Source organism: Cupressus sempervirens, chromosome 9 (assembly GCF_028749045.1).
Source record: "Cupressus sempervirens isolate cs-2001-9-10 chromosome 9, ASM2874904v1, whole genome shotgun sequence".
NCBI classification, from domain to species: domain Eukaryota; kingdom Viridiplantae; phylum Streptophyta; class Pinopsida; order Cupressales; family Cupressaceae; genus Cupressus; species Cupressus sempervirens.
In genome coordinates this window covers 543,357,219-543,383,565 of record NC_143126.1, presented here as the reverse complement: position 1 = coordinate 543,383,565, position 26,347 = coordinate 543,357,219, and the positions used below count along the sequence as shown (strand labels likewise).

The following is a 26,347-nucleotide window of genomic DNA, read 5'->3' as shown; positions in this document are numbered from 1 at the left end:
GTAAGCCTATTCCTCTTAAGAGAGTAGATGAAGCTATAAGTAGACCAATTCCTCGTAGAAGTTGAAGAACTAGATACCTAAGATACCAATCAAATGACTAATCAGAAAATTGAAATTCATAACTAAATGTGAAATTGAAAGTGAAAACATATAATTTTAATAATTAAAATTTAGGTTCTAAAGTTGAAGAACAACAAACTTGAGATAGGAGATGAGTGGCTAGTTTGGTAGTTGTTGATCTGAGTCCATGACATTCCCACCACAAAATTGGATCCTCTTGTGCCATTGTTTTTAGGTCGTCCTTTTCTCTAGATTTATAACCCAAGAGTAGCAAATTTGGTCCACTCAAGGCGAACCTCCATAACAATCTAAGAGTCATATATCCTATCAATGCATGGGAAACCTTCCTTCACCTGAAATTCAAGTTTTAAAATCAATAAATTAAAAAAATTAACTGGGCTGACACTACCATTGGTCGGTCACCTGCTCTATCACCTGCCACCGAGCACCACATGGCACCCTCTGATTGGTCCACCGGTTCGCCACTTGGCAATATTTCATTGGACCTTCTCCTGCTTAGTCACTGCCACATCATTTCCTGTCGAGCATCGGCCACATCACAACTACGTGGTACCTTGTGATTCACTAGAAGTCTTCCCCTGCCACATCATCGCCGACCAAGGCCCACTGCCATGTGTCAATTAGGCACTTCCCTACTTTCCTTAACCTCCACACATCTTCACAATGCAGGGAAGCGCCTGTCGTCCGATCTCACCACGTGGCGCGATCTTAAACATTGATTTTGGAACCACCATATCATCTAGGATCTCAAACTTGGCACCAAGTGTTGCCTCATGATCTGCCCAGCTGGTTGCCACTTGTCATCATTTCGTTGGTCATCAAATTCACGCATACGCCACATCATCATCCCCAACTTGGGTTCCATGTCAAAAGTTCTTTACTGTCGCCATCAAGGCAAGGCCCACCACACAATCATGCCTTACATCTCAAAAGGCATGAGCCTTTTAGACAAGTTCACCATGTCAGTTATGGTATTTAAAAAGGTTGAAAACCCGCTATGGGAGCAATGTGGGATATTTGTTCTTTGCGGTTTTTTCTACTTGCTCTTCTACATTGTTTTGCAGGTCTTCAACTCCAAATCTACCAATTAACTCATAAAATTTGTGTAGCCTTTGCACTTCCACGTCCATGCTTGAAGTCAGTGCAACATCTCATTGCAACACAACTTCATGAAGCATATCCTCTACGATTTTTTGGTTACTAACAGGTTTGTATGAACTTGCCTCAAGCTTCCATTCTTTGCAATTTTTGGATAATTGTTCATGCCCTATTTTGCAGATTCCCTCCTTTCTCTGGCATGCGATTTTTTCTATTTCACATGCCTTCGATGTTGAACTCTACTCTAGCTCCCGTAGTGGATGCCTTGCTCTTGCCCAATCGCAATCTCCTCCTTCCTTCACCGCAGTCCCTAAAAAGAAGACTGCATCATTAGTCGTTTTATACTCTGACCTGTGAGAACCCCTCCAAGCATGGGAAACTTTATCTCCCTACCATGTACCACCCATGATAGTAATGTTTCTCTTATTAATCGAACCTCTTATGATATGACTGGGCAACTTGACACAATCGAATTTTCCTCTGCCCTACGGTTTGGAAATGGGTCATTCTCCTCCATTGATGACATCAATTTTTCATTCCATCAGTTGAAAAGTCTTCCCATCAATGTGAAAATGCATTGGGAATGCATGTCAATGTCATGGCTGAAGAAATTTGTTTTAGTTATTTCCCAGGCGTACATCCCCATCTTTGTCCTTGACCTACAACTACTTGCATATGGACTTAGTAATTGCCCAAAGACCTCTTGATTTATCTATAGTGAAGACAAGTTGCAGATAGAGAAACTTCTTCTAATCTGGGCTCTCCATTTTCAGTGCTCAAAAGCTTCTTTAAAATTCTCATTTGCACAATGATTTGTGGCGGCACCTGGGAAGAAAATCAATAGTGCAGCTTAAACTTTGACTTGTAAAATCGAGAAGAGATTCCTTATGACGTGCACATCAAAGTTGTTTTTTTAAAGAAAAAGCTCAATACAAATTGTGTAGAATCAAACATTCCATGTCCAAATTGCGTAGATTTCCATTTAGCAATCAAATATATTGTGGTCTACACCCTTTTCATACTTATGGAGAAAAAAAATCAATGTAATATCTTTATACCATCGCAATACTCCATATTTGAACAACATGTAGGCGACAAACAAATTTGGCTTCGTGGGCTAATACTAAACATGTCACCTTGCCATGTACCCATCACAATAATCTTTTAAGGTTTTTCATCTCTTTTCATGGAGGGTAATGCGGTTACACATTCATTAGGCCTCCTTCGTGTACATGAAAGTTGAAATCATTTGATTTAATTTTTTATGGTAATTCAAGCCATTTGGGATAGAATTTCAAAGATAATTCTTAACGGTGGTAATTGGGCTTCAATCACAACAACATTATACCTCTCAAAAATTATGATGATTGGCACATAACCTCCTTCCTGAGGCCGAATTCCATCTCATGAACAAAACATATGGCCTTTTCGATATACTCAGATTCCTCCTTTACATTTATCTTTTACCTTTTCAACTTTGAATGATGTGCGCCCATATTAAAATTCATAATGATTACAATCATTATAACCCTTCCATTTAGAAAAATTTTAATCCCCACTATACCTTATCAGTCTGATACCGCTTAGTCAGGCCCCAAAGCGGGTCCAACTAAAAAAATGTTCATTTTCAAACAACTAACCCTTTGAACTACTCCGACAAATCACCTGACCCTGATTAGAATAATTTTGACCACTGAAACAACTTTAAATCTCATTTTACCCTTTTTTTGCAACTTATCAAATTCGCGCCAAGTGGTCCTTTGACTAGCCTTAAAAACTGACTGAAACACCTAATTGGGCTGTGTAATCTGGCATGATGATTCTTTACTCCATGTTCTCTTACCCTGTCAGATCTCGCCTTATGACGATCACTCAATCAAAAGATATTTACTGCCAAAATTGCCTTCTCAGAATTGCCTGCAAGTGTGATAACCCCAGCTGGCTATATCCTTACCAATCATCAATTTACCTTTGCTAATCAACACTCTAACATTTTGTCAAACATTTTGCAGTCTTTACTATTCTTGTTACCGATTTGATAATCTAATTTTTGCTAGAGAATGCAATTGGGCACTTACAATTTCAGATCAATTTAATACTAAGAAGTTTGTATGAATGCCAACATTAATTCATAATTCTACCCTATGAACTGTGCAATTATATAATTCTGAAAGACAAAGGATTTGCTCCAGCTTTAAATCATTACCAACAATGTTTCAAACATACAGTAGCAGCAATAATATATTAAAATGCAAAGAACCTAGAAATATATATTGGCTTTGACTTCTAATTTGCAGTCCAATGTGAATCTACAGCAGCCCCTATAATATATATCACAGGCCTTCCAAGGATAAATGCAGCCCTCAAAATATCAAACCGCTGCCTTGAAGATTATCAACAGCACTTTAGCATGCACAATGACTCACCAAAATTAATCATAGGTCTTCCAACATTTCCAGCAGTCAATGAATTCTCTTCCAAATCAAACAAATCCCTTAGCATAAAACGGCTTCTCAAATACAATATAAGACAGTAGAGAAGCTTCAACCAATGCAACATATAACAATCACTATAGTTCAGCAATGATTCGAAATAACTCTTACGAACTAATTCATAACACCTCAGCTATGAATTACCAAGCAACTTGGAACAAAATCTCAAATTTGAATCTACAATACTTCAGTTGTAGATCCAATGGAACAACTCAAAATTCATACCCTTATACTTCGGCAAGGGCACAAAAATCAAAACTCAAAAAAAGCCACAAAGGCAACAAAAGCAAATAAATATTCAAGTGTATCTTTCCAAATGAAATGAGCTCTCATTTATAAGCGTCTGTTGGCAAAAGTTTTCACAAAACTCCACTTCAGAAAACGTAGAAGTTTCCCAAAAGAACTCGAACTAGAAACTTTCCAACTTGCTTTTTAGAAATATCTCTAAAAGTCATTATTATAATAATGCAACTCAATGAATAATAAATAAATAAGAGCTCGTGCAATTATTAACCTGATTAACTACAGGTGACGACCAACTACCAAGCCACTGTACTACCGAAAATAGCAACTGCTCAAAATAAACTTACTAAAAAAAGTAAGTAATCAACTAAGACCCCCCAAAACACCCTGTCAGCTCACGAGGGTCGCTATGATGAGCTAACTCTATCAACTACATAGACTGGCAAAAAATGGGGACATTACAAGAAGCAAACATGTCAAAAAACAATAAATCACATTCGGTTTTGCTTTGGAAACAGGTCAAACGAACACCTAGGAGAACGAAAATTGGGGCATTAGTTCACTGGCACGAGAAAAATATAAAAAATGTGATTAGGGCCCATGACGAATAACTAGGTGAATTTGGCGAGTGGTCAAAGTGGGCTACTCAAAATTGCAAAACTAGGAATAATGGCATAATATCAATTTTTGCAAACGGAATCGACCTGGGAAAGTGTGCAAACAGATTCATCAAGACTTGCAAATTGACACACTTAAGGAATTTTCTGAATAGAACACAACGATATAATCCATTTGATCTCACCTATCACGGATTCAGAGTTATAACATCCCAAACAGGGGTACCGATCAATCTACACTTCTTGACACCAGTAAAACTTTAAAAATTGCATTCTGAATCACGTCCGAAAACTAATCGAACGGATTCATCATAAGCTCAAAATTAAAACATAACAAGTATCTAACCTCTAGAATGAAATGTAAAAGGAATTTTCTCATTTTGGTCAACTGAGTCAAAGTTATAACTGGTCAAACAAGGCCTCCCAGAATTCTGGACAATTTACATCAGCATGACAACAGTAAACAACCGACTTTGAGGGATTCAAAACCAAATCAAAACATGTCAAAATGACTTGAAATCTGAAAAATAGATTCTTTGATATGCGTACTAAACACTCCCAAAGCGGTGAGTCGTGAAACATTACTGGGTGCAAAATATGCAAATGCAAACTTGGTCTCCTGCCGCTGTTTGACACTTGGACAAAAATGCAGATTTGAACATTGCTTAAAACAGAATCTTCACAGAATGACTTGGAATGGCAATTTATCTTCATAGGACGAGTGGATATACTGAATGCAAGGTGTTAGAAACATTAAACACCTCTTAGGCCTCAAATTGACAGTCGGGTACACATGCATAAAATGTGCTCATAGGGCTCAAAAGCTTGGGAATGGTACTCAAATCGGGAAGGCGATTTTGAGTCCCAACAGAAGCTTTGGATGAAAGTCCATGTAATTAGAGAAGGTTAAATCTCTCTGAAACCCATGGAGGAAGTGCATTATATTCATCATATATGTCAAGTGTTTTTGTCCTTTTATCAGGTTGTGAATTCTGGGCTAACTATTGTTGTATCTTAGCAAGATCTTTCCAGATTTTTTCCAGACGTATCTTTCCCATAGCTAGATATTACTATCCTATCAAGTGAATGTTAAAACTCCTATTTACAGAATGAGTTTTTGTTCACACAATAAGATGAAACATTTACAGAAGTATCTATAATATCCTTGCTCGAATCTAACTGTAACTTTTTCCTCAGAAATTGGAACTTAACTATTGACAGTTAATTGCATTCAGTTTGCTAATTGCCCTCTCTCTGGAATTACTGAAATTTCTCTGAGTTCTCGTTTGAAATATATCACAAAACTATTAGAGCAAGTTCCAGAACTGAACATGGTTTCTTTAACTCTATGTTACTAAGTTTAATGCTGAGCAAACTTGACAACAAGAAAACTAAATTCTTGTTCTTACCAATTCCTTACAAAAGATAATAATATTTTAGAGCAATTCAAACTGTAAGCAACCTGTTTTAATGACCAGCAGCAATTTCTTCTTAAAATGCAATGTGTCTATCACCATGACATAGATTACATTTGTTTAAAGAGTAAGAACTTCCAATTAAGATATATTTCTAACCTGTGTTATGCACCACTGCAAAAGATATTTTATTGTGTCTCGGGGACCTTGCACGTTTTACAGTACTAGCCTAAGAGGAAAAATTTCCAGACCCGCCAGTCTATTTTCGTGAAACACGACACTCCTACTGTTTGTATCGAAGTAGTCACCTAAGGAGTTGTTTCCCAATTTGACTTTCATAAAAACTCACTTGTAAGACTTCTTTCTTGTTCAAATCCAATACATCTGCAACCTGTAACCACTCAGCAACATGAAAAGCTTCTTCAGTACCATTACTTCCAGAAATACTATTTAGTGTAGTTATTTCTCAAATAAAAACTCTCGTATCCACCCACGAGATCACTTCACAGTCTTGTCTCACAAAACAAAGGGAGTTTCCAAATTATTCTGCCATAATTTCCAAAGGTTTAGTAATAAAAGCAAGCAATATATCATGCAAAACTTCAATGATTCATTGGATAAATTTGTGCCATCATAGATTGGACTTTAATATCCTCAGTAAATCATTCACAAAAACCTTAGAAAATTTCAGTTTCTACAGCTCAAAAGAAACTCCCATATGTGCCCTTGCGCCAAGGATAAAGACTATTGCCTCTCATATTTGATTGGATTAATGCCAAGAAGAATTCCATCTCCATCAAGAACTCCCATATGAATCAAAGAATTTGCATTTGTTCCCCAGATGGTTGTATGTTATTCACACTCCAATGTTTATTCACCATTCACAGCAATACAATCCACCTTCAGTAGCACGTTTTATTGATTTTTTTATTCAAACCAATTTGCACCAATAAGAGGCCATGATTATTGAAGTATTTGGCAGGAACAATAATCAACTCTAGTAATATTTCCCACGGCACAACAAATATTAACCTCCAACACTAAGGTTTTAGGCATTGATAATTATAGTATCCAGCTTTGCAATAGATCGCCAGCAATATTGTATTAATCAAAGAATTCCATCTCCATCAAGAACTCCCATATCAATCAAAGAATCTGCATTCATTTACTAGACAGTTGTCTGTTTTTACGAAGTAATTGGAAAATATTTGCTTGATATTAATAGAGACCGAGAGGTCAATTTATACAAGAGACTGCACAATGTTTCCTTAGGAAACAATCATAAAGAATAGAAACATTCTATTCTAGAAACAAAAAACTAATTATTAGAAACATTGTAATATTTAACGGAGATTACAATAGATAACCATTTGATACTAAATAGAGATAATAGAAACTATCTATTATCGTAATACCCTCCCTTAATGGTTAATTTATCGAGAGCACAAAGCTGTCAAAAAGCGTAGAAAGCAAATTCTGTCTTCTTAGAGTGCTCCGCATGCCATAATTGCAACCGTTAAACTTCTGATTTCCCTCAAGCAAAATATTAGTCAGAGATGCCATAGCACATTTTACAGTGAAAAAGCGTGAAAATCTGAGAAGGCACATACTTTGTGGTAAAACAACGAAAGACCAAAAAAATTTGAAAGGATACCTAGAATAGAGCTCGAAAAACCAAAAAAAAAATGTGTTGGATTTTGAATACGCTGGCTCAAAAAGTGGGGCACGAATATCAGAGCACCCAGAGAAAATTGACAACATCCCAGTTGAGCTCTCGAAAAACCCACTAAGAATATGTAAGAACATTTTGGATTTGGTACAGAAAATTAGTGTTTCAAGCAAAAATGGCCCTGGCTGCAAAAAAGTTTCAAAAAAGCTTTAAAAAATAACGGATTTGCAAAGAAAATTGAAAAATCTGGGTGTGAAAAACAACAAAGGTTTGTAAAAAACCTGCATGTCTCCAAAAAAGCAAAAAAATGACCACCATTTTTAAATTATGGGAAAAACATGCCACAAAACAAATGCGCGATTTTCGAAGAAATTTGGACCTGAGTGGCAAAAAAAATATGGGCGTGAGTTGCAAAGAAATGGCGCCCAACAGACCTCCACGTGAACAGTAGAGAGTAACCTCAATTTCAAAGGATTTAGTTGCACTATTTGCAGATAAAAGGGAATGAGTTTGCAAACCGGAAAAAATCGCGAGAGTTACAGACAAAATGGAGTGATTTTTTATTTTGGGTAGAAAACCTAGTCGAACCAGAGGTTTTGGAAGCAAATATGCATGGAAATAATTTCGAAAATAAAAGGTAGATAATTTCAACCAAGAAATTATAATTATTTTTGAAAAAATTTAGAATATTGGCTCTAATACCATATTATGAAGTAATTGGAAAATATTTGCTTAATATTAACAGTGACCGAGAGGTCAATTTATATAAGAGACTGAATGATGCTTCCTTTGGAAACAATCGTAAAGAATAGAAGCATTCTATTCTAGAAACAGAAAACTACATTCTAATATTTACAGGAGATTACAATAGATAACCATTAGATATTAAACAGAGATAATAGAAACTATCTATTATCATAATATATGGTATTCATGCTACAATGTTTTTTCACCATTCGTGGCAAGATAATCTACCTTAGGTCACAAATTTTATTGATTTTTTTATTCAAACCAAGTTGCACCAATAGGAAGCCACGATTCTTGAAGTATTTGGCAGGAACAACAATCACGAGCAATGTTGTATTATATATTCACCCAAGAGGCCAAAACAATCTCTCAGTAAATAAATGGCGAGGTAACTTTTAACTTTGAAATATAATTTCTAGCCATATATTTTTGTTTTAACTTTTGCCGACAATACATAATTCTTCATAGCAAAGACACCCCAATAGAAATGCTCTTCTTCAAATGTTCACCTAGAAAATAATCTTTGTAATGTATAATATAGTTGTTGTGATCACATAAAGCCCAGTATGTGTCTTTCAAACTTAGGATAAGCAATTAAACATTAAAATAGAGCCTCAACATGCTATTATTCGGCATTTAATATTCAAATGTGATCCTTCTCTACAATTGGATAGAGAACCATCATATTTTATCAACTTCACTCCAATGTCAAAATACAAAGGCCCAAAGTAATGGATTCCCAAATAGCAACAAGAGCAGATTTGTTTATTTCTCAATTGATTTTCAAGCTATATAAATTTGTCTTCAAAGAGATTCACAAATCTAGCTCTAAGAGTCAATTTTGCTCTATCATTTTTCCCTGCAAACAACCTTCTATTGCAAATTTATATTTGCAATTTTAGGCAAGCAAATTGCCTTCTCTATTGCTCATAAATTCTCACAGGCTGGCAGGAAAACCAGCTCTAATACCACTGTAATATCACCAATTGAAATTTTACCCAATTTTCTAAACAAATAATATCATGCAATAGATTTCAAATTATGCAACAAATTAACCAAAATGCCCAAATGAAAATATGTTTTCAGGAATGAATATTGCAATTCATTCTTCAGTCAGAAATAACAAATTCTGATCCTAGCTACAGAAATTACAGCAAGATCGGATGATATGGAATAAAGATTTTAAGCAAAGTGAGATACCTTTATGACATCCAACTGACAATGGGTTTCTGTCCACTGCCTCCAAGCTCAAGGGTTTCCGTCCTTAAATCGGCTTCCAAATTCTCCAAGATAATAGTAATCAACTCATAACCAAGTGTGTTGCAAATGAGCTTCACTTTGATCTGTTAAAGACAACTCTGAGACTCTTTGCTTCCCCTTGTGCATGTCACTTGATATTCTTTATTCTGACTCTTTATTTTCACTTTTAAAAATATCCTTCCCCACTTAAGAGAATAAAATGCTCTTTTAATAATAAAGTGACAAATTAATATTACTTTAATGTAATAGACTAATAGTCACTTAATTAATAAAATGTTTAATCTTTAGGCATTCAAATACTCCCAAAACCATGTGTAATAGCTCGTTGGAAAGGTCTCAGCAAGACACTCCAAGTCCAATACTGAAATGCAAAAAATACTGAACCCTGTTGATTTACTATAAATAGTAACTGCCTAGAAATCTACTAAATCACCTCTGAATGGCCTGAAGCCAGAATTGCCAAGGCCAAAACTCCCTCTAATCCATGTCAAATCCTAGTTAGCCCACGAAACCAAGGCAAAATGGGCTAACAACACATCATGAACTAATGGGGTAGAAAAGGGGACATTAATTAGCAAGATGTTGTCACTTGTAGATGTCTCTTTCAACTTGCAGAATTTGGAAATAAGGTTTGACCATGAGGAAAAAGATTATGCTCAAAGGGATATCATATGGATGACCTAGAGTGCCATTACTCAGGAGGATGGAGCAGCTGATTAGAGCAGATCAAGGTGCTATTACTCAAGAGGATGGAGCAGCTGATTAAAGCTAATCAGGTGGAGTGAGCAGCTAAGTGTCTCATCATGATTGCAATTCCTAATGTTTCAGATCAGCAGAATAGTAGTTACCATCCTAATATTCAGAGGTTAGTATCCAAGTATAATAAGATATTTAGGAGCGTTCCTCGTGGAGTTACAGCGAGGATTGGAATAAAGCGTGTAATGTCCCCTTTTAGGTTCCATTATTATAGATGACTATTTAATCAACCGAAATGTTCATACTAGTTTATCTTTGTTATCAAATAATATTATTATTTGGATTTAGGATCAACGAATATAGATGTCATCTAATTTTGCCTAAATACCATCTCAAGACACCCTCAAAGTTTACAAGTTGAAGCCCGTTTCACAAAGATTTATAGGATGTTGACCCCTACCTTCTATTGGGACACAATCCAGAGATTGGATTTATACAAGCTCCTCCTCGATAACAAAATTATACCTTTGATCAAAAAAGACAAATAACAATAATATTAAGAAGGATATACTTTTGATAGTTCAGAATTTTATGATTCAATTCTACTCTTTATATCATCCTCCGATATATATATACCTTCTATTGGGACACAATCCAGAGATTGGATTTATACAAGTTCCTCCTCGATAACAAAATTATACCTTCGATCAAAAAGACAAATAACAATAATATTAAGAAGGATATACTTTTGATAGTTCAGAATTTTATGATCAATTCTACTCTTTATATCATCCTCCGAGATATATATATATATCTTTGATCAAAAAGACAAATAACAATAATATTAAGGAATATACTTTTGATAGTTCATAATTTTATAATTTAATTCTACTCTTTATATCATCCTCCAATATAATACACACACACACACATATATTGTGATTAATAACAAGTAATAATGGTAAGATTATATTCCCTATTAAAAAAATAATGAAGTCATTCTTATTTATTTATTTGTACATTATTCACTTAAGTATGGCCATATGTAATTATAATCATGAAAATGTCACCTTATAAACATGGACATAATTGTAGTTGTTCCTATCTCCACGCGGGGTGCCTTACAGGGAATGTAAAATCTTTATACGTTGTTCGAGACCCATGATATAAAGGCATGTTACCTAGTATTACAGGTTGAAACAATAGAAAAAGTCGCCCTCTTTCCTTTTTATAAAATGATCTAGCATAGATATTTTTAGGGGGTTTATTTGATTGGCTCATTGATGGCCTACATTGGCACCTCATTAGTTTGTATGATAGTGGGGTCAACCAATGTGTAGTTGTTTTCAAACATAACTTATATACACTTTTTGGGTTGTTTTCCCTGTCAGTGATATTCTATTTTATGTGTTGGTCTAATAGTTTCCTTCTCTGTAAATTGTATCCTCATCGCTCCGTACTCCATGTCATACTTTTCTCCTTATCTCTCTATGTTATCTTCGATGGGGTATCTAGTACCTATAGCTTTACCACACCCATTTGACAGGTTGTGCCCTATCTGTCATCCAACGTGCGAGGATGGCCAATAACTCAATAGGGTGTGTTATTGTCATTCTTATTTAAGTGCACTTTAATTATTCTATTAGAAATGGGGTTGGTTCATTCATTTAGTACTGCTCACCTTTATTTAAAGTGATAACGTAATGTATTTGACTTTAATACTTATTTCATTTAGCCATTTGCCTGATGTCTATATGTTGAGTAATTGATTTATTTATTGACCTAATAATCAATTTATATATGATTAGTTATAAATAAGGATATCATTTATGACAAGCAAGAACCTACAACACAATGGTCAATTGTAAGCCTCTTATCTGGGAAGTCTTGGATTTGAATCTACTCAAATTAAAATAAATAAATAATTGAAACACATTATAATTAATCTTGGCTTCGGCCTCTTGCTGATCCAACAAAAAAAGAATATCATTTATGATTTAATATTAGACTCGATTATTTAGGGGAATATTACAAAGCATGTCGTAGAACTGGAGGAGGGTGTCAAACTAGTGATTACTACACCATGTAGACATCGTAAGGGGCATAGGAATGAGATAGAAAAAGCAATTAAGAAAATATTAAAGACGGGGAACTTTAGATCTAGCAATAGTCTATTTGCATCAACAATGGTTTAGTAAGAAAAAAGATGGGACAATGCCCATGTGTATTGATGACAAGAGATTTGAGTAAAAAGAAAATTAAAAACAAGCATCCTTTTCCTTGAATGAATGAGTTAATCGATGAGTTGCATGGTACTCGTTACTTTTTAAAGATACATTTGAGATCAGGGTACTAGATATAGATGAGTTGGAAGATATAGAGAAGAATTGTTTCAAGTGTCACTTAAAAAAATTTAGATTTTTGGTATACCCTTATCGTCAATGAATGCTTGTAATATCTACAATGGATCTTTTACCCAAATTTTTGAACAAAAAATTAAACAGATAATTTCATTTAATAGATTTCAAATTATTCAACAAAAAGACCGATATACCTAGATGAAAATATATTTTCAGCTATGAATGTTGCAATTCAATCTTCAATCAGAAATAAAATAAGAAAAATCAATTGTAGTACAAAAATTACAGCAAGATTGGATAATAAGCAATTAAGATTTTAAAAGCACGTGAGACACATGTATGACATTTGCAACTGACAATGAGTTTTTGTCTGCTGCCTCCAAGCTCGAGGATTTCCATCTTTAAACCAGCTGAAAGTTGAAGCTTCTAAAATTGTCCAAGAGAATATTAATCCTATGTTCCCCCGAGTTTTTGGGACGGGGACGGCAGGGGACAGCAGGACGGGTTTCCGGGATGGCATTTTTTTTGGCCGATTTTGGGGACAGCGGGGGACGGCAAAAGTGACATTTTTTTTAGTTTTTTTAATTTTTTGTGTGTTAAAAAATTGGGGACGGATGCAAGTCCCCAATGAAGTTTCCGGGACGGGGACGTCCCTGTCCCTGAAACGCTGGTTTTTTTGGGGGGGACGCGTCCTCGGGGAACATAGTATTAATCAAATCATATAACCAAGCATGCTGAAAATGAGCTTCACTAGGTTCCTTTAAGGACAAGCCCTGTGACTCTTCACTTCCTCTTCTAACTATCTCTTCATATTCTTTATTCTAACTCTTTATATTCTCACTTTTAAAAATATCCTTCCCCACTTAGGAAAATAAAATGGCCTTTTAGTTATAAAGTGACAAATTAATATGTAATTTAATTTAATAGTCACTTTATTAATAAAATGTTTAATCTTTAGGCATTAAAATAAATAACCAAACAAACTCAAAAAACCATGAGTAATAGCTCGTTGGAAAGATCTCGACGAGACGCTCCAAGTTCGATACTGAAATGCCAAAAATGATGAACCCTATTGACTTGCTATAAATAGCAAGTACTTGGAAACACTACTAAACCAACTCTAATTGGGTTCAAACCAGCATTTGCCTATGCCAAAACTCAAATTTAGTCCTTGTCAAGTCCTGGTTAGCAAACGGAACCAATACAAAATGAGCTAACACAGCATGAATTAATGGGCTAGAAAAGGGGATATTATGGTCCTCCCTTCCCAAAGATTGCTTGCCCTCAAGCAATCTACACCACCATGCAAAAACCAAATACTAGGATCCCATATACGTCTCAAGAATAAAGCGCATCATAGAGCTGGAGGAGGGTGTCAAATTAGTGATTACTACTCTATACAAACATCCTAGGAGACATAAGAATGAGATACAAAAAGCAATTAAGAAATTATTGAAGATGGGGCACATTAGACCAAGCAAGAGTCCATTCACATCAACAATGGTTTAGTGAAGGAAAAAGATGGGGCAATGCCCATGTGTATTGATTACAAGAGATTGAACAAATATTGATTTAAAACAAGCATCATTCTCCTTAGATGGATGAGTTGATAGATGAGTTGCATAGCACTCGTTACTTTTCAAAGATAGATTTGAGGTCAAGGTACTAGATACAGATGAGTAAAAAGATGTAGGGAAGAATTATCTCACGTGCTACTTCAGACATTTTACATCCATGGTGATGCCCTTTGGGTTGATGAATGCTCCAGCTATTTTCTAGGGTTGCATGATTTGGGTACTCGAGCAATAGTTGTGAAAATTTCTGCTGAGAATTTTCCTTGATATCCTAATTTCCATAGGACATGGAAGGTGCATATGAGGCATCTTGAGGAATTTCTGAGCATTTTGGAGAACGACATTGTATATGCTAAGGAATCCAAATGTGACTTTGGTATAATAGAGCCTCGTTACCTTGGTCACATCATCCACATAGAGGGGATGAGAGTTGATCCTACGAAAATCAAGACTACTATAGAGTGGCTTATTCCTATAAATCTCTTAGCCTAAGAGATTCTTTGCTCTATGTGAATTCTACAGAAGATTTGTTAGGATTTTTTCACAGACTAGCTCCTCTTAGAGAATTGACAAAGGAACTTTTCACTGGTCTAATTTAAGTTATTTAACAAATAAGTATTTTAAGCACTTCAAGCAATTCATGTCTAGACGCCCAGTATTGGGCATACCAGATTTCTCCAATCTTTTTGAGTTAAGAGCGTGAGGCTTCAAGACAGATGTTTGGCACACTGATATGTTGGCCATCATGCATTCCTTGGCCAAATTCAAATTGTGCCTGGTAGAGGGAAGATTTGTCATCAAAACAGACTATAAGAGCATTCAGAATTTTATTGACTATAAAGATCCTAAAGATAGGTATAGAAAAGTGAATTGGCAAACTAAATGGAAATGATTTTGACATTATATGTCAAGGGAAAAGGGAATGTAGTTGACGCATTTTCTGGAAGGTCATGTTTATGTTCTCTAGTGGATATTACTGCGGATTAGAGAGTTGATTTGAGCAAAGTATGCTGAGGACTCATGAGCAGTAGGAAGTCATAGAAGGCACAATTTATGATGACAATCATGCTTTCACTAATGAGTTTATCATTTATAACAAGAGAATTTATTTGGGACTTTTTGTGATGCACCTCTGACCGGTTGTGCAGATTTTTCCAAGACATACATTCAGCCAGAACCAGGAGAGATTCACAAGGAAAGAATGAAGAATGAAGTCGTTAAGTATGTTAGAGACTGTCCCACTTCCTAATAGAATAAGAATGAGCACAATTATATAGCCAGTCTACTTCAGCCCCTACCCGTTCCTAATCCAAAATGGGGATGTATCTCCATGGACTTCATTACTGAGTTACCTGAGAACCAGGGAAAAGATTGCATCTATGTTGTGGTTGATAGGTTGACCAAATTTGTGCATTTCTTTGCTATCTCAGCAACTTCCACTGCAGCTCCAGCAGCTGATTTGTTCGTCAAGGAGATACAACTTGCATGGGATTCCCAAGAGCATATTAAGTGATAGGGACAGGAAGTTCCATAAATATTTTTTGGCAGGAGATTTTCCGATTGAATGGTATTGAGGTTACTCCTAGTACAAGCCACCACCTACAAACAGATGGATAGAAAGAGAGTGAAGAAATGGGTGGAAGAGTATCCATAAAACTATGTTCATGGCAACAGAGCTTAAACTAAATGTCCATCAAGATGTCACCATTTGCGGCTTTGTATGGATATGAGGCACCCAACTTTGTGGATTTATTGGTTGAGGATAGTAGTGTGATTAAGGTAAGGGATTTGTTGAGAGTCAAGATATCATGAAATCATTGGATGAGAAATTGCAATAAGCATAGAATCATCAAAAATTATATGCTGATAAGGATCAAGTTGAGAAAAGTTCTGAGATTGGCAATATAGTATTTGTGAGGCTTCATCCATTAAGACAATCTATTCTCAAGAAGAGTAGATCAGACAATCTTAAGCCTGGGCTTTTGCAGTCCAGTCAAAGTTTCCAAGCAGATTAGAGAGGTTGCTTACAAGCTTAGCTACCAGCCAGCAATTATGTATTTCATGTATCGAGGTTCAAGAAGGCCCTCGTGCAAAACATTGTTCCCTCATCTAAGTTGCCACCATTGGATGAGGACAAGAGTTTAATACTGGTTACAAAGGTCATTTATATGCTCCAACAAGCATCCTCTTCGAGAAAGGGTCGTTAAGAAATTTTTGGTCAAATGTAAGAGCTTGCCAACAGAGGATGCAACGTGAGAAAATTAGCAATTTCCAGCATCCAAAGTTGAGATTGCTTAAAGAAAAACAATTTTAGGAAGGGCAGTTGCAATGTCCCCTTTCTAACTAGTTCAATAGCGTAGACCATTATGATATCCAATGGATTCCCACAGGTTAATAACTATGTTGTCTGTTCAGGTTCGGGTTGAGGTTCAGCTCAAGCTCAAGTTCGAAAAATCAATTCATCAATAGGGCAAAATTTTGATATAGGGTTTGGGTTTTTTTGGGTTCATTATACAAAAACATGTAATGATTATATGCACACGCACACATATATATGCAACCTAGAAGCATGAATTAAGATTGGAATGTCACATAATATCATAAAAACAACAAAAATAATATAAAACATCAAAATATTAAAATAATAATATTGAGTTCAAGCATTGTTGTTTTGACTTTCAACAATTGGAACTTTATACTAAGTTTCAATCGTCTAATGTATTATCACATTCTTCATCTTCTTCATCAAAGGCACTAGTGTATTCACAAACAGTGCCAATGCGAATTTGATCAGCTGCACCAACAACATTCTCTCTTTCCAAGTTCTTAATTGCTTATTACCTTTTCATTGTACAGAAAGCTTGTTTGATTGAAATTAACATCCTAGTTGAAAAATGATATTAAAGTAGCTTGCAACTCTCTTCACCTAAAGAAGATATTGTTTGATGTTTAAAATATGATTTATCAGTATAGAGAGGTTCCAATTAAATAGACATGGGACATTATCACCAATTGGATATACAAATTTCACTAGAAGAAAACTTGAGGGCTACTTAAATTTGATGTAATAAATATTTGAACTTCAAAATGTTTGGTTTTGTAATGTTAAAGGTCTTATAGAATGATTCTCAGTGGTACTGTACCTGGTTTGCACTTGGTCTACCTAGGCCTACCGTGGTTTGATCTAGTCTTAGCTTGGATGAATCAACTTGACTAGGTTTGAACACTAGTTGAAATCACAAGCAAATTGAACCAAGGCCACGAACTAGTTCGAACTTTGCCTAGTGGAGAGGGCTAGGGAGGCAACGAGATAACTTAGGTTAATAAGTTAAGGTTAAGGAGCATTGGAGTTTTTCAAGCACGATGGTAGTATCAAATGTTTATTTGAGCTCCAACGATTGAGATCTAAGTAATGCCCTCTTGTAGAATGATTTTGGCCAAGTTCTCCTTAACATCTTAGTAATTCAAATCTGGGCACAATAGACCCAGTGATCGATATTTCTATTTTTAGATGTGTGAGTGAAAAAAGAGTGTATCATTGTCTCAATATTTGGTATAGTCTATTAATTTTCATTAAATAACAATAAGATAGTATTTTATAAAGTTAAATTAACTTTATCATTATTTAAATATATTTTGGTAAAAGAATGAATGTGCACTAATATTAAAGCTTACATGATAAAATTTAACAAAGGGCCCCTTTAGAGACTAAGGGACAATCTTGGTGAGATAAGTGACTTTAACTAAATGTTAAAAAAGGTAAAAGAGAAAGGGGAGGTAGCCTTTTGAAGGCAATAAAAGAGAGGTTTGAGACTTTGTTTTCTTCATGTTGGGTTTGATATTTGATATTACTCTTGTTTTGGAAAAGTTTGTGTTGATGTTGGAGGATCGCTGCAAATGTATTGTCATTGCTTGTACAGTCTGTTTTCAAAAGCAGCAATCTCTCTAATATTTAGTTTGTGGATAAGGCATAGAGAGACATGTCTCTTCATTAACACATACTCATTTAATTGATATAATGACATTTATGACTATATATATATATATATATATATATATATATATATAGTCTCATAGTTTTATTCAACTGAAGCTACCAAACATCAACACTCCCAGTTAGCTAGGGAGGAGAAATGCAAGATATAATATTTCCTCAATGTAAAATAAGGAATGACAAGTTTTAAGGATATCTTTGATCAGAAGATATCCACCATTTAGATATCATCTCATTATATCAAGGGTAATGGCTTCAGAATATCAAGTCACGTGATATTCACCAGGTACTCAAAAAACATCCATAGATAATGTATCCTCAATAATACTCACCATAGAAACATTCATAATCTGTTTAAGGATCTTGATCCACCATGCAAGATATAATCTATCATGATCTGTCTCAGAAATCATAAGTTGTCCATCACAATAGACAACCATGCTCTATTTAAGGAACATAATACACCATGCGAGTTATCATCTATCATGATCTGCTTAGACATCGTAAGATGTCCATCACAATAGAAGGCCATGGTCTATTTAAGGAACCTACTCCACCATGCAAGTTATCATCTATAATGATATGTTTAGACATTGTAAGATGTCCATCATAATAGAAGGTCATGGTCTATTTAATGAACTTAATCCACCATGCAAGTTATAATCTATCATGGCCTATTTAAGGAACCTACTCCACCATGCAAGTTATCATCTATAATGATATGTTTAGACATCGTAAGATGTCCATCATAATAGAAGGTCGTGGTCTATTTAATGAACTTAATCCACCATGCAAGTTATAATCTATCATGATCTACTTAGACATCATAAGATGTCCATCATCATAGAAGATGAAGTTATTGATCATAGTAAAAGACTAAGTTATTGATATAATGACATATATATATATATATGGTCTCATAGTTTTATCCGACTGAAGCTACCAAAAATCAACACTCCCTATTAGCTAGGGAGGATAAACACAAGATATAATATTACCTCAATGTAAAATCAGGAATGACAAGTTTTAAGGATATCTTTGATCAAAGATATCCACGATTTAGATATCATCTCTTGATATCAAGAGTAATGACCTCGGAATATCAAGTCACGTGATATTCACCAAGTACTCAAAAACATCCATAGCTAATGTATCCTCGATAATACTTACCATAGAAACATTCATGGTCTATTTAAGAATCTTAATCCACCAGGCAAAAAATAATCTATCATGATCTATCTCAAACATCATAAGATGTCCATCACAATAGACAAACATGGTTTGTTTAAGGAACATAATCCACCATGCAAGCTATCATCTATCATAATCTGCTTAGACATCATAAGATGTCCATCACAATAGAAGGCCATGGCCCATTAAAATCACACAGTCCCACACATGACATCAGAAGTTTACATGAAGTCAAACTCCCTCTGAACTTGACCATCTCATAAAAGGTTGCCTCTGATGAAGTATCAAATTCCCTCTAAATCTGATATCAATCTTCTTCTTCCTACATGAGCATCCCTAGACAAAAAGAAAATATCAAGAGAAATCGCTCTTAGTACGTACAAAAATACAAATAAGAGAGAGACTACAATGAAAAGATAAATGAAATACTTAAGAATAATAAACACTTAACTGCACATCAACATCCTTGATTGTCCTCGCCATCACTAATGTGTTCATTTTAAGACTATCTAAATTTAGATGTATTCTTAGATTGGTTGAAAAGACTCCTTATTAATGTGCCCATTCACTTTATTTATTTTCTCCTCTAAAAAAATTCATTTCCTTAATATTCAAGAAAATTCAAAATATATAAACAAACTTATATATATGTGGTTGTAAATCCTTCACCACTTAAAATTGACCTCACCAGTCTTGTCTTTAGGCCTTGTAATCATGTTGAAATCCCTCATTCACCTTTGTCGATGCTCTAAGCCAATATTTATGTATAAGGTGCATGTGTATTGACCCGCTGGTTTGAACAGACCATGTGTGATTCCCATTAGCGGTACATGGGTGTAGAACTATGAATAACCCTCTATTTGTTGGGTTGGTGGGTCCTATATATTATACTAACTCCCCATCTTTTGTATTATACTTCTTTAAAAACTCAGCGAAGCTATTGATTTGGTAATGGGAGAGATTTTGTAACTAAACCAACTTTCTCAAATACTTCAGATGGTTCAGTATTTTACATGTGTGTCTATCCGAACATTTCTGAGATCTCATTCCACAAGACCGCAGTTCTCTGATAGATGTTTAAATCCCTCATTTGTTCTTCACGCACGGGCTGTGTGCACACACTTTAATCATGCTCTATATCTTTGTAGTATTTTGTCAAGCTGGGCAATAACATTGCAAGATACTACGTTTCTCTGAGATAACATTTTCCATTTAGTTCTGTTGACAGCATTCACAACAAAACTGTAATATAAACAATAATTTTACCACTCATATTTGCAGTGTTCATTCAAAAATTATTCACTCTGCTTTCTGAAGCAGTTCTTGAGCCATTTTCCATTTGGCTTCTTTTCGGAGAGCACAATCGACCAGTCAACAGTGTAAATTTGAAGAGAAAACCCTCTTTCTAACATTTTACAAACTTTCTGATAAGCTGCCTCACATTTGCCATAGTATCCTTGTGTATGCAGAGGCCCTTCATTTTCTGCCACAGTTTATCGGCCAAGTCGTACTTCTCTGTTTTCTTTAGAAGGCGGCCAGCAAGTTCAACAGCCGGATTAGTTTCTTCTCCATCACAAAAATGTAGCAGTCTGCAATCTTCGAGTGCCTAGCCTTATTTATGGTTCCAATTTGCATAGAAGCATAATCATTACAAAAGCTTATCTTTCAGATTATTTCAATTAGCATATCCAATATTTTCTGTCACATAATTTTCTTGACTATCTATATATTCTGTTCTGCGTATGATTTCACATTCGTATATGTTGACTTTAGGACTCTCTTTACCGTCTTCATTTGCAGCCTGGCCCTGATACCATGTTAACTTTGGAGGATCGCTCCAAATTTATTGCCACTGCCAGTACGGTCTATGTTTCTCAAAGGCAGCAATCTCTCTAATATTTATATTGTGAAGGAGGCATAGAGAGGTGTGTCCCTTCATGGGACATGTCTCTTCATTTACACATACTCATTTAATTAATATAATCTCACACACACACACACACATATTGTTTCATAGGTTTATCTGACTGAAGCTACCAAACATCAACAGTTTGCTCTTCCTAGTGTTTGTGAGGATGCAACCTCTTGCAGGCAACATCTTCCACATTGCTGAAAGATCCAATCTAGAGGATACCCTAGTGATTTTATACAACCACACTTGAACTGACTGAAGAGTTAATTATTTCAGTAGTTTTTGGATTTCATTGCATATTTTATTGAGAAAGATCGATCTGGGGGACGTTTTAAGTGTCTCCTTGGTCATACATTCTCAAGAAGTGGACAGGTTTCCAGAAATTTGGTTCACTTTGTTTTTGAAGTTCTATATTGATAAATTCTAGAGTGCAGAATCCATTTATGTGGGTGCTAAGTTGCAGATTTGTAGACAGATCAGAATTCTTCTTTGCTGGATCTTGTTGGTAAGTTGGAAATACACTAGTAATGTAATTCATAAACTAGGTTGTTCATACTTTTGAGAACTATTGTATCTTCAGTTCAGAAATAAAATCTTGAATATTTCAGCATTGTGGATTTCCTCAATATTAGAATTTTCCGAGTTGCTTAACTGCTACAAATATTCATATTATATACACTTTCCATTATTCTATTAAACAATTGCAAAAAATAAAACCAAAACAAAAAACAGAACTGTATATTTAAACTCCCCATTTTCTGGTTCTCTGGTACAGCAACTGTTGTTGGCTTTCTGGCTTGTTTTGAGCAGGATCAAAGTTGTATTTCAGTGTCACCACTGTTCAATCAAATTAATGGAAAACCACAACACTTTATAGCGTCATTCAGACTTGTCAGGGACCTACTTTTTAGTAAGTTACCATTTTAGCAAGTTGGTTTGGACAATAGTTGGTCAGTTAGTTTTGATTCTTTTGAATGACTGACTATTTTTTGCAGTTGCTATTTTTAGCAGTTACCTTAGTTTTGATTCTTTTGAATGACTGACTATTTTTTGCAGTTGCTATTTTTAGCAGTTACAACGAATGCTGCTATAATTGCTTTCTCATTTTATTTGTATGCTGGCAACTGGAATTTGTACAATTATTTTCATGTATTTGATAAATCCTTGTTCACCAATGAGACATATCCTAACCAACCAATATTAGATTCATTTAGCACACCATCTACATCTTATATAGGTGGAGTTTGTCAACTACTTTCTCGTTAATAATGTAATGAGTACTAAGGGATAAGGGCAACCACCTATTGTGTCTCATTTTTCTTATCAAACAATGTACCAAGTTGGGTCTAGTAATTTTTTTTATGCTCTGGTGGCATTTTGTGTTCGATTAATAGGTACAGTAACTAATGTATTTTTAAATATTTTATGTAAACAGAAAATTTTAAGATAGGGTCTGTGCTTTTCCTTCCTGATTAATGGACGAGCTTATTTGTGACTTTCTAACATTCATTACAAAAGGCAACTTTGCCACCATACCAGATCTGCAAGAATCTGCTTCTGCGGAAGTGCCATCAATTAGTTTGACAAAGAGAATTTAAAGGCATTGAAAACATCAATCTTCTCCAGATTTATCTATCGCTTGTCTTTCCCAACCAATAGCTCAAGTTCTTAAAATTCTTACACATCAATTTTTCACCACAAAACTAGATCAAAATTCTATTTTAAAATATTTCCTTATTGAAAAGAGAATAGAAATGGAAAATTGCACTTTCAAAGTTCCTAAAATTGCATTTCTGCCACCTCAAAGAATGTGACCATTTTGTACTCACCCTTCTATCATTCTTTGCATGAGATTGGCGAAGGAAAAAGCGGTGACAGAAGATTATAGCTGTAGCAATTGTCACCTGAGGCCTGCAGAAATAACAAATCAGAGATCTTTCTCTTTCACCAATGCTAGATATTTTATGTATGTAGAAGATAAAACCTCACAGAAACGTTCTATAAACAGAAAAAGGAATTAAAAATGTCCAATAAGGCAAGTGAATAATATTTTTAAAATAATGAGAAATAAAATCAAAATGACATTATTTACATGTATTGTGAATCAGAGAGTAACATTTGGAGAGAAAGGAAAAATGAGATTTTATTAACTCTTCACCATCTTATAAATTACACAGTTCTGTGTCCTATGTCGTAAGGATGTCCTTAGAATACATAAATGTAGATGTTCTTTATAGTCACAAAATTACAATTAATTATTCCCAATAAATCAAAAATAATTAACAAATCAAAGAGGTTGCACTCAACATACTCCAACATACAATGGAAATATATCTTTATAAATCACTCCCAAAATCCTGCTTCAGTAACAAAATCAAAAAATCTTCCGGAGACAACTCTCATTTTCATCTCTAGGAGAAAACTTCCTTCTCAACTAAAGACAACTCTGTTTTACAATAGCAGAATACCAACTCTCATTGACATGACTATTACAGGACATGATAAAAACTCTTAATACACATTTCATCACCTCTGCATACTTCAACTAAGAGCTACATGTATTCACTAGAAATTAATTGAATATCATTTTGTAGTTCAATCCCTGTGCATGTAAACCTGACATCACCATATTCAACTCTGCATGGATGATTCTGCAAGTCAATCACTGACTCATACTATAATCTACTATACATGATTGAAATGGAATGAAGCTCAAAAATAGGATTGAAAAAATGACCAGCTACTCCACCCATGCAAAATCTTACACCAGATATCTGGCAAAGAAAAACATGGGTCACATCTGCACATGGTGATGTCAAGTTGAACATCAACACCAATGTGACAATTATCACGTTTTCATTCTCCAAATCACTCTTGCATTATTCATATTCTATAAATTAACATTCATCAATATTGCTATCGAGAGTAATATCATTCTTTGCAATCTTTAAATCTCGTCCAGCATTTGCTTTATAGCAAGTAATCACTACCTAGAGTTGTACCAATTCCAACAGAGAAGAAACTATTACTAGTGCACAACCTTCATTGGAAGGTATCAGTGAGCATTATAATTTGTACCCTGCAATGAACCACAAAATGAAATGGTGTATGGTAAAATATTTTTTCAAACTAGAAGGCCAAGCTCCTTGTAGAAAAAATAACCCGATAACCCTAATCTGTATGCAATACATACTTGCTGTATGCAATTTGTTTAGGTGTATTTGATGGAGTGGTTCACATATGCAGTATGCAATAAAAACTTACGACAATCAACAAATCCAGAAATGCATACAAGTCACAATTAATCGTAATGAATCTGGTTTGAACATTGTAAGTTTTCAAATCATGGTCAACCAGTTTTAACCTTTTTTGCAGATTTAAACCCATATACATTGCTTTGAAATCACCATAAATGTTTTCACATATTTTAAATTTTTGCATGTATTTTGACCCTTTTTTAGGCAAAAAGACCCATAATTTTGTTGATCCCAGTAGGATTTTAACATGATTCTCAATCAACAGAAATATATTGCGGTAGGCCCTTCTGAAAAATGATTTAATAATAAACAATAATAATAAAATTAAAATATAAAAGAATAAATATTAGATAATAGCATAATTAACATTTAACTTTAATGAATGGTCAAAAGGAATGAAATGAAAAGTTATAACTCCTTACACATGAGATATGAAAGAGAGAAGAGAACTTCATTTGAAGGAGGATATGGAGTGAGCAAGAGAAAAGAGAGCGTATGAATTAAGAAATTCAACTTATTGTTCAAATTTAGCTTTTCTCTGATTTTTATGTATTAATTGGTTCATCATTGTAGAACAAGGTAACCAAGTGGTCAGAAAGGCATGAGTTCTACAAGAAAAAATTACATTTGCTTTATCATTCATAATCAGACAAACTGTCAGTTTTTTCATCGCAATTTTCACTACAAACATATGGTTGAAAATTGCCCTTTGACCCCATGTCACAAAGCATTATTTGAAAGAGGTCCACCAACCCACCATCCGGTAAAACTTCACAATTGAAATAATTAATAGTCATCATGATTTATCTGTTGGCAGCTCTGGCTAAAAAGAATTCCAGAACTTTCCATTTGAAGTAATAGCCAGTCAAAAACTTATAACCAGTATAAAATTTAACTTGAGAATTGTAAACTCCTCCTTTTATCCAATATGGTAAGCCTCAACCAACAGTTTTGAGTTCTACAGAGTTACATATCTTTTTCTTCTTAGTGCATTAACTGCCAACTCACCTCTGAAGATCATGCCAGAAAAAATGAACCTTCCTATTTCAAAAAATTTATAAGTTGTATTTTAATAATGTGAGTACTCCAAATCCTGGTAAACCTGCAACTGGTGGAACCAGGAGACATGCAGACATTTCCATGTTACTTGCATGGCTAATCCCAGTGTGGAATACAATGACCTAGTTGAGAAGCTTGCCATGCTCCAAGGGCTATACCTAAGCATGCATATGGTAAAAAAATGGAGTACAAAGAGGACCATTCATCTATTCATATTGTGGTAAATTCCTTCATTTAGTCCACACATGACACAAATATGTAGTGCATAGAGGATGACTTGTCTATTAGTGGATCCCTTCATTTAGTTAACAATAATTACATGTCAGCATTTTAAGGTGAGATACATTATGAAATTAATCATTAACCTTGGCAGTGGCTAAAAAATGTGACTTCAGATAGATGTTTAAATAAGATCAGACAATTCCCTGACATTGATGAAGGAGATTAAGCTGAATTAAGTGAAGCTTCCATTTGTTCTCACCTGGTAGGATAAATCTATTTAGTCAGTACAGAAACTAGAGCAAGAACTTCACAGAAGCTACAATCTATTGCTCAAAGCCTATAAATATTACAAATCAGTGACAGGATGGATGTACAATGGAATAAGCTATAAATATCAAACTCTGTCAATGTACAATGGAACTTTGTAATGTCCCAGATTAGGGGAACCCAAATTTTGCCC

At 34.8% G+C, this 26,347-nt stretch overlaps 1 protein-coding gene across 3 annotated transcripts in view; it reads right to left on the bottom strand.

The window, feature by feature from the left end:
* Nucleotides 1-26,347, bottom strand: part of LOC149539784 (cyclin-T1-4-like) — an 81,574-nt gene that overhangs the window by 19,143 nt on the left and 36,084 nt on the right. For all 3 annotated transcript variants that reach the window (XM_089800975.1, XM_089800976.1, XM_089800977.1), the window contains exon 4: nucleotides 23,179-23,260. In XM_089800975.1, the coding sequence (XP_089657101.1) occupies nucleotides 23,179-23,260 (82 nt within the window). The remainder of the gene's footprint in view (nucleotides 1-23,178; nucleotides 23,261-26,347) is intronic.